At 35.9% G+C, this 9,870-nt stretch overlaps 1 protein-coding gene across 1 annotated transcript; it reads right to left on the minus strand.

Annotated features, from left to right (window-relative positions):
* Nucleotides 1-409: 409 nt before the first annotated feature.
* Nucleotides 410-5,707, minus strand: LOC100788350 (proline-rich receptor-like protein kinase PERK15). The gene is made up of 8 exons (XM_003529534.5): nt 5,137-5,707; nt 3,985-4,524; nt 3,281-3,367; nt 3,122-3,192; nt 2,556-2,632; nt 2,268-2,415; nt 1,432-1,593; nt 410-1,107 (listed from the first exon to the last, which is right to left on the minus strand). Exons 1-8 carry the CDS (start codon nt 5,447-5,449, stop codon nt 793-795), a joined length of 1,713 nt encoding a protein of 570 aa, XP_003529582.1. The 5' UTR covers nt 5,450-5,707; the 3' UTR covers nt 410-792.
* Between the last annotated feature and the right edge of the window lie 4,163 nt (nt 5,708-9,870).

The following is a 9,870-nucleotide window of genomic DNA, read 5'->3' on the forward strand; positions in this document are numbered from 1 at the left end:
TGAAATTATTTCCCAAAAATACAACGAAAATAAATTAGCATTTCTTATGTCTCAACTTCCTTCTGTCTATACAATTCTTAAAAACTGAAAATAATCTCTAATCACCTGTAAAGTCAACTTCTCCATTGTTAAGGAAGTGTTAAACTTTCCCATGCTAAAATGACCCTTGAAGTTGGGCGCACCAGAAAGTATAAACATAAAAAACTACAAACATCGATAGAAAGCACAAAAAAGTAATTTGGTCGCACCAAGATTGCTACACTGGTTCTCTTTGGAGATAAAAGACCTGTGTTTGACTCCTTATCCTCATATTCATAGCTAAACAACCCGGCTATTGTGTTCCTTGTTTGTGACCCACCCACCCAATACAAACAAGTAAACGGCGCAGCTACAAGTCTTAAACACCAACTGAAGAATCATATAATGCATTATCAGTCACAAAGCTCACCAAATAAATACAAAATACCCTCATCCTCCACACTTTTAAGTCCCAATGTCAGGCTTTTCCAGTTAAAACAAATGTTAGCTTCGAAGAATGAATCAAGTTTACAAAGCTTCAGGTGTATCAAATAAATCAGGAACCATACTTGTGAAGCAAGTTAGATAGTAAAAATCACCAGGAAAAAAGAAAGACACAACTCTAACTTCTATTCATCGTGTGCAAGCCAATTCGTACATTGGACCTGCAAAATATACCAACAAATTATATGTACCACTGTACCAGTACCACTCTCATAGGTGCACTTGCAAACTGATATCTGGAGAGCACAATTTTGCAAGACATAGGAATCATCAATCAAGAACTTGTATCCCAGAATCATGGTTGCTACCCTTCTTGTTCCCCATTTCCATTTCCTGCGTATTTTGCTGGTCCGAACTAGTTGAGACAGATGGATGTCGGCCATACTCGCTGCTGGGACCACTGTACTCACTAATGCCTTGCTCTTGGCTTTCCAGTGCCAGCTTCTTAAAGTTCTTTAGGTCTTCTCTGTATTGGACACTGTCATAACTAGAACTCTCAAAGGAACCAAAAACTCTGCTGTGTCCAGGTGCAATCCCATCATTTAGATCTTCTAGAGAAATATTTCCTTCCAGAGCTCGAACAACCTGCTCAATGTCATTCATTTTATCATTGTTATGGGCAAGCACCAGATCTCAGTTGGCCAATGGTCAGACTGGGTCATGAATTTCTAAATGTCAAAAAACCATCAACCACTAAATCACATATCCTGATAATACTATGTAGTTTGTAATATGCTATAACAGAACACTGGACTATTTTTGTCCAAGAGAAACAGGCAAATGTCTTTCAGGGAGGCATTTTACTGCATACCCTTGTCAGAGACAAACAGCCAAAGCAATTCAAATATAAAATGAAACACAACGTTTATTCTCACACAAATCTTCAGATTCAGTAATTCTCAAGCAAACCTGGCTCATTCGAGGCCGGAGCCTGGCTGAATAGCGCACACAAGTTGCAGCACAAGTAGTCATTCGGATCATCTCGTCAAGATTGTAATTTGTCTGCAACCTTGGATCGACAAGTCCATTTAAGTTGCCATTTTCCAAAGCTTGGGATAGTAAAGGCCTCGCCTGTAATTTATACACAATGTTTCAGTACAAGGTTTTTTTAGGGGGATAATTGTCACCATAAGACTTTTGTTGCAGAATATCCCAATATTATTTCAGCATCAATTCAATCAAAATCAGAATTTCTTGCAAACAATACAACACAGTTGCAAACTATTATCAGTTCCATCCAAGATCAATATACAGTTGGCATCTAAAACGACTTATTTAAGACAAATTTCAAACTAATCTGAACTGACATTAATCTCAAGATAAGAGGTGACCAGATTTTATTGATTTCAAGTGTACCAAATAATTTCAGCTTCAAAACTGATCTCCACGGTACCAAGTTACATGGCTTTCCAAATTTTTAAAACACCACAAGAAATAAGATTTTTGAACAAGATCTGCCCATTTAACTTAAAAAATGAGGTTAAAAGCAATCGATTGGAACTTGAAGAAAAAAGAGTATAAAGGCAAATACAAGTATACAACACAGAATCCAAATTAGTGATTGCATCCACTCCTCTCCAAATGTTCTCAAGTCTGGGAAAAACCCATTAACTGAACCAAAAAAACAAAAAAGATGCCTAAGGAGCACGCACATCCTGTCACACCATAAATACTATGTTGTATACCTTTGCTATGCATACTTATTAAAACAGAAACATCAATGAAGTATTGTATACTACACACACCCATTCAACCATGCTGTCATCTATGAAGGTTTGAGTTTTATCAACAGGTTTTCGTCCAGTAATCAACTCCAAAAGCACAACACCAAAGGAGAAAACATCTGACTTTTCAGTGAGTTTCCCACTAGCAGCATATTCTGGAGCCATGTATCTGCATTAAATGAAAATAGAGTTAACCTGAGATTCCAAGATACAATTAAAAGAAAAGGGAAAATAAAATCAATAAAACATACTGCCCAATAAAATTATTTCATAATTAAATTCAAGAGAAAAAATATAAATGAATCTAACCCAAAAGTTCCCATCACTCGGGTAGAAACATGGGTGTCTGTGTCTGATGAAAATTTTGCAAGTCCAAAATCTGCGACCTGAACAAAAGATTCTGAAACATTATTTTATTATGTAGACAATGTTAAATAGATATTAGAGTGCTAAATGTGAAGATGAACAATTTCAATAGCATTTTTAGTTCATTTAACAATTTCATGGTACTCCACTTAATTCCCTTATCTATAGGGTTTGCCTAGTGCATTCCCACTAGGTCCAGGGAGGCTCACTTCTTTACAAATGGTGTAAATTGTTTGCAACATAGAAAGTGAAATAGATTCCAGTCCATCCAACTATTCATCTTGTTCACCATTAAAGTGAGAGGCTCTTCAATATGTTTGATTATGTTTGCATGATGTACCATGTATAGCTTTATAACATTTCTTAACAGCAAAACAAATCTGCTTTGTGGAAGCAGGTACTTGAACAGGGAAAATGAGATTTCTTTGGATTCAAAAAAATAATGAGTATGAACTTCCATTTATAAAATTATATATCCAGGATTACAGGATACAAGTTATAAAACTTACCTTAGCCTCAAAACTTTCATCAAGAAGAATGTTAGATGCCTTGATGTCTCGGTGTATGATTTTGGGATTACCTATAAAGGTATAAGATTAAAAATGTAAATCTCAAAACTAACATCATGAACTAAAAATGCTGCCAATCCATATTAACAGTAAACTCACAGTCTTCATGCAAATATGCCAATCCTTTTGCAGATCCTATAGCAATCTTCATCCTTGTTGACCAATCCATAGGTAGTCTGTCCTTTCCTGGTATGATATTCATGATTCATTTAGAACTACAGTATCAAACTTCCACAGAGACAGTGGAGTCTTTATCACTCAATCTCTAACCAGATTAGGTCAAATTTTTTCATTCTTGTTTAAAAGTGACAATATTATAATATTATAATATGTTCTACACATAAAACCAATATATGAATTAAAATAAAGAGTAAATTAGAATAACTACCCCTGAGGTTTTGTGAAATTACACAAACACTCCCTACTTTTATCTAGTCTTACACTAACCTCCCTTAATTTTGAAAAATATACACTAACACCCCCTTATACATCACACTAACATCCCTTAACTGTTTGAAAAACATTACACCAGGCTCCCCAATAAGGGAGGTTACTATAAATGTTAAAAAGCATGGGAAGTTGGTGCAATTTCACAAAACATCAGGGGTAGTTAGTGCAATTTACTCTAAAAAAAAAACACACTTTTGCACATGAAACAACTAACATTGTATTGCATGCAAATATTATGGTCTACACAACTTTACAACAAAGAATCATCACACTTATTTGACATTTCAGACATCCTATCTCAGAAAACAATAGTTAAATTGAATTTGTATCCTAAATGGGCTAATAAATCTTACCATGCAAGTGAAATTCTAGTGTATCATTTTCCACATACTCGTAGACAAGCATCTTTTGGCTGTCTGAGACGCAGTATCCAACTAGGGAAACAAGGTGTCTGTGATGCACACGGCTAATGACATCAACTTCTGCATGGAACTCACGCTCCCCTTGTCTACTCTCAGATTTCAACTGCTTGACTGCGACAATTTTCCCATTTGGGAGAACTCCTTTATGGACATAGCCAAAACCACCTTGACCAAGAAGATTTGATCTGGAGAATCCATCTGTCGCCATAGATAATTCGTCATACGTAAAAGTGCTTTGAGATAGTGCCAAGGAAGTGCCAGGAGATGGAGAAATGTATGACTTCGCCTTCTCGGACCCCAAACTGCTGCTGGTGTTCGAAGAATTGACAACAAGTGTGAGGAGAGCAGCGGATGACTGTTGCTGATTCACTAAACCCCCAGGAGGAGGCTTGGGTGAGAAGCCCACTTTACCATCTGTTGTTGGAGGAACACTGTCCTGCCAATTCTGAAGTGTGCCACCAGCTATGTCAGCTGGAGACATTGACATGACACCCAAAATTAGTTCCAGCATTCACATTATTGCCAGTTTTACAAGAAATTAGAAAAAAACTCAAAACCACACTTTGTGCAATTTTGGATTATCTGAAGTATAACGCAGGTGACAAAAGTAATAAACAAAAGCAGCAACCCATCCAACTGAATTTAACATGAACATTCAAAAATAATAAACCTCAACAGTTAGTTGATTCTTTAAAAGAAAAAAAAAATCACATCACAGAATGTACAAGAGTACCAACAGTCAGCACATTTACTAGGATTCTCAAGAGTATTACATAATTATAAGCCACAAATTGAAGTTAATCTGATGCAATAGGAAAAACGACAAAAAGAAGCAGACACGCATATTATACACGGTAGCAGTTGTACTTTCTACTTCAGTGTACTGCTTGTTTGGTTTCATATTCGTTAACGTGATTTTTAAATAAATGTTCACATGTTATGTTTTGTCTCTCATTGAGAAACGGATTCTGAATTAGTCAAAGCACTCAAACACAATTATCTATTTCATTTCAAAATCAACTTTACAAATGTTAACCAAAAAAACAGGCGCAGTTAAGACAGGGAAAAGCAGAAGAGCATCACCTTTTGGTTGTGGCGGCTGCGAGTGGTTCTTCTTCCTTTTCCAATTCCTATAGAAGCAGAAGAAAATGCCCCCAATGATAAGCATACCCACCGAACCTAACACGGCCCCTATAACTATTCCGCTCACTGTACCCGTCGACAACCCGCTGTTAACGGTACTGGTCGGAGGGGAGGCCGCCTCCGGCGGCGGAGGAGAAACGGTGGCATTGATGGTGGAGGGAGGCGGAGGAGAGAGGGCAGTGGAGTTAGGTGAGGGAGTAGTCTCTGACGGAGGAGAGGCAGTGAAGGAAGGAGCCTCCGCCGGCGCCGACATTGCCGGGGAAGATTCCGGCGCGACGGTGAGAGCGAGGGTTTTGAAAAAGAAAGAGAGAAGGTTTAGGATTGCAATTGCATCATCACATCACATGGGACTATTGAGGGGATAAAAAGGAATGTGGTGTGTGGTGGACCCTGTTGCGATAGCTACTTCTTCTATTCTACGTACTCACAGTTCATAACGTGTGGAAACAAACGACGTGGGCCTCCTCATTCCGTCGTTTCACTCGCTTCCTCTTGCGTTTTGCTGCAACTTCCCACACCGGTCGCTTTTTTCAGCGGGAAAGGTTATAAAAGAGGGATTACGGCACGTGTGATGCGTAAAACTATAAAATATCTTTATAGTATTCCTATTCTTTTCTTTTATATTTTATTTAGGTTAGTAGAGACTATAGATAGATTATTATTTTATACTCTCCAGTAATTAGAAATTTTTCTGTATAATTTTTAAAAAATATTATAAAAATCAGAAAAAAAATTAACTTATAACGAGAGAGTTTATGAAATGACATTCAACAAACTCTACATATGTACATATATTATGTATTCAATTTTATTTACTTTTTTGTAGAGCTATGACCGTATGACAACTAGTCAACGAGGGAACGACAAGAGGAGACTGCATGCGAACTGATTTTGGGAAAAACGAGATGAATGTTTTTTTTTTATAACTCAAACATGGTTTTCGTTGATCTATTTTATTTTTTTTATTTTTTGTTACAGACATTTATTAATTAAATTTATTTTTTCTATATAATTTTTTATTTTAATAATATGTAAAAGGGTAAATACTTAATTGATTGCTTTCTGAAAAATTATTTGGCACAAATTAGATTTTGAGAAAAGAAAAATCACAAAATAAGTCATTAAAAAACACCTTATAATACTCTCATCCATTTGCATTAACACATTAATGATTAATTTTATTTATATATATATATATATGTGTGTGTGTGTGTAAATGTATATATGATTTTTTTGAAGTTGGGGCCAGGCCAATCGTCGCCCACTTTAAACTTGTCCGTGATCAGGTATACAAGAGTGGATTTTAGTTTAAACCAAATTAACCAAATAGATGGAAACTTAATTTTGGCAGTGATGATGATGCATTAGTTTGGGTGATTAATTCTAGCTAGCTTTAGCAGAGGAACCCTCTCAGGTTCATGCACTTCAGAACTCTTCAATTCTACCAATCAATTTAGGTTAATCCAGCCAAAGATATACCTACTTAAGTGGTGGTGAAGGCAGAGAGAATAAGGACAGCAACCAAAGTCCAATACTACTAGAAGAGGTTAGTGATGAGGTTTTTTCTGCTCGAGGGCTTCTTCTATGAATTCCATTGAATGTGACATCGATCCTAGCTCGAGTAGTTCCTCTACTCTACCACTGTCGCAATGCACCAAAAACCCTCTTTTTTTTTTTCCTTTATTAGGAAACTGATTATATAAATTCAGAATCTTCTCATTGCTACTGATTAATCTTATTGCCATTTTTTGATACAATAATGACACTAAAGTTTGAAGTCTCAATTCTATTAATTGAAACAATATTAATTTTTTTTCTTATTCTAAACCAAATATGCTAAATAAATTTTGAATATTTAAACATGACTTTTACATGAAAAATGAAAATTAGTTACATCATTGTTTTTTTTCCCCTGTATATTGCTAATATTTAAAAAAATACTATTAACAACACATTCTCTAAGTATCTATATATTTTGTAAACTGAAAATTATTAAAATTTATTAAAAATAATAAAATTATGGATGAAACATGCATATTAGAAAAATCTAGTGGATGAAACATATTAAATAAATAGTGATACTCACAATATTTCTTTAGTTTCAATAAATTTTGATGGGTGATAGTGTATTTTATGTGTTAGGAAGTGTTGTCAGTGTTTTCTATTACCTTAACTGTTAATTTATATAATTTATTTCCATGATTTTTACTTCTTGATTTATCGCCTAAATTTAAATAACTCATAATCAAGCACATCTATGTTGTCAAGCTACTAGGATATGATTACACCATTTAGTATAAAGCAGGTCACAATAATGTCGTTACTAATGCTTTGTCGCGCATTCATGAACTAACAGCTGAGGCTTTTTGGATCCTCACAATCCCTCATTTCCAGATCCCCAATGACCTCAAAAGGTAACGGTCCAAAACAGAGGAATTTACTAATTTGCTTAAGGTTGCCCACGATAAACCATAGGACCACCTTGATTTCAGAATCTAGGATGAGCTATTATTTTACAAGGGCCACATTTGGGTAAATAAGAGTAATTCCTTTATTCCACTTCTATTGGAAGAATACCAAAAATATCCTTTGAGTGGCCACGTGAGCCTGGCTAAGACCTCGAGTTGTCTTCAACGCAACTTCTTCTAGGTTGGTATGAAGCAAGATGTCCGAGAATACATCCTGCGATGTATTGATTGCCAACATACCAAGTATGTTCCTCAAAAACCTTTAGGCATGCTTCAACCAATTTCTCCTTCGTCTAGTCCATGGGAGGATATGAAATTGGACTTCATTACCGGGCTGCCCAATTACTAGAGTGCTACTATGATTTTGACAGTTGTGGATCACTTTTCGAACGGAGCTCATTTTGGCATACTTCCTACCAACTTTACAACACACAAGGTAGCCCGGTTATTCATTGATATGGTTTGCAAGCTTTATGGATTCCCCCAAAAGCTTAATATCTAATTGGGACCCAATATTTATGGGTCGATTTTGGCACGGACTCTTCAAATTGAGCGGAATTAAGATGCGTATGAGCATAACTTATCATCCTTAGAGCGATGACCAAACTTAGGTGCTTAACTGTGTGCTGGAACAATATTTACGGGTGTTTGTGCATCATAAACCTTCCCCATGGGAAATTTTTTTATGTCTAGCTGAGTGGTGTTACAACATGACATGCCATTCAGCCACTAACCTCACCCTGTATGAAATCATCTATGGTAAGCCGCTGCCTAGTATCCCCAACTATCTAGCTAGAACTTCATCTATAGAGACAGTTGATTTTCTTCTAACTTTGCGTCAAGACATGTTATAATTTCTTAGGAAGAAACTCGAATGAGCCCAAGAATAGTTGAAGAAGACTGTTGATGCTCATCGCAGGGATGCCAGTTTTGCTATTGATGATTGGGTATATGTAAAATTACGTCCCTACCGCCATACTTCTTTATCGGGCACTAACTACGAGAAGTTGAGTAAGCGTTACTATGGACCATATCAAATCATAGAGACTGTTAACCCAATTACTTACAAGTTTGTTGTCCCTAATTTCACAAAGATCCACTCGGATTCCATTGTTCCTTACTGAAATCACACCATGGTCCCATAATATCAGAGAAGCCCCTTCCAACGATAGCATTGGAAGATAAATCTATTATCGAGCCCCTGACTATTCTAGATCATAAGTGGGACTCGTCGGATCCACCCTAAGGGAAGAAGGCAAACTGGTTTGGTGGTCTATGCGGGCATAAGTGGTATGGGGGATTTGGAAACAGAGAAATGATACATGTGATTCACAACTGGTCTTTGACGATGTTAGGTACAGGGCGTGGTCTTGGTGCAAAGCTAACATTCATGGTTTTAATTCATTCCTTTACATGTGAAGCATTGATCCAGTTAGCTGCTTGCATTCGTTATCATGACAGTGAGGAATATAGCTGATTCGTTTTGTGGTGTTGTAATTTATTATCAGGTGCTTTTATATAGGAAACAGATACAAGATGCGACGATGATAGAGGGGTATTTATTGGTGGTTCTTGTATAAACTATAAATAATTTGTAATCTTGCTACTCCTGATAACAAATCAAACCGTTCTAGTTAATCCAAAAAAAAAGGTACTAACTTCATACACATGCCACATTCTGCACTATCACTGTTTATGCGTATTTTTTGTTTCGTGGTATCCTCCCTCGTTTTGCTTCCATCACTCCTCGACTCCTGGTTATTTAGCTCGATAACGATACACGGACACTTATATTATATAAAATAAAAAATCAAATATCTTAAATGAAAAATGTGTATTCAACTCAAAAGTTAATTTTCTTACCGCACGGAACTTAGGATCTGAGATGCTTCGGGGAGGGAATAACGGGGGCGAATTTTTTGTATGGAAAGAGCCTGCTCAAAGAACACACATAAACCAGTTTATTTTTAAACTTACATTTTTAGAAAGTTTTTATATAAAGTGTTTTTTTATTTCCTTTTATCGAATAATTTTTTTATTTGCATATTACTTTTTAAAAATGTTAAAATACCACCTCCCTCATCATCCAATGGTCAACAAATCCAATAATTTTGTCAACTTTAAATTTGTTGTTTTTCTTATAAAATTGAAATATGAAAAAAAGTGATGATAATCCTGTCTTCAAATAAATATATATATAAAAAAA

Source organism: Glycine max, chromosome 7, assembly GCF_000004515.6.
Source record: "Glycine max cultivar Williams 82 chromosome 7, Glycine_max_v4.0, whole genome shotgun sequence".
In the NCBI taxonomy this organism is placed as follows: Eukaryota; Viridiplantae; Streptophyta; class Magnoliopsida; order Fabales; family Fabaceae; genus Glycine; species Glycine max.

What these genes read in the sequence shown, in the direction of transcription:
- LOC100788350 (XM_003529534.5), bottom strand. Translation starts at nt 5,449, where the DNA reads ATGTCGGCGCCGGCGGAGGCTCCTTCCTTCACTGCCTCTCCTCCGTCA. An exon ending in ATGAAAGTTTTGAGGCTAAG is followed by an intron (nt 2,633 to 3,121) that starts GTAAGTTTTATA and finishes TCTTTTGTTCAG; the next exon opens with GTCGCAGATTTTGGACTTGC. An exon ending in ATGACAGCATGGTTGAATGG is followed by an intron (nt 1,594 to 2,267) that starts GTGTGTGTAGTA and finishes TATAAATTACAG; the next exon opens with GCGAGGCCTTTACTATCCCA.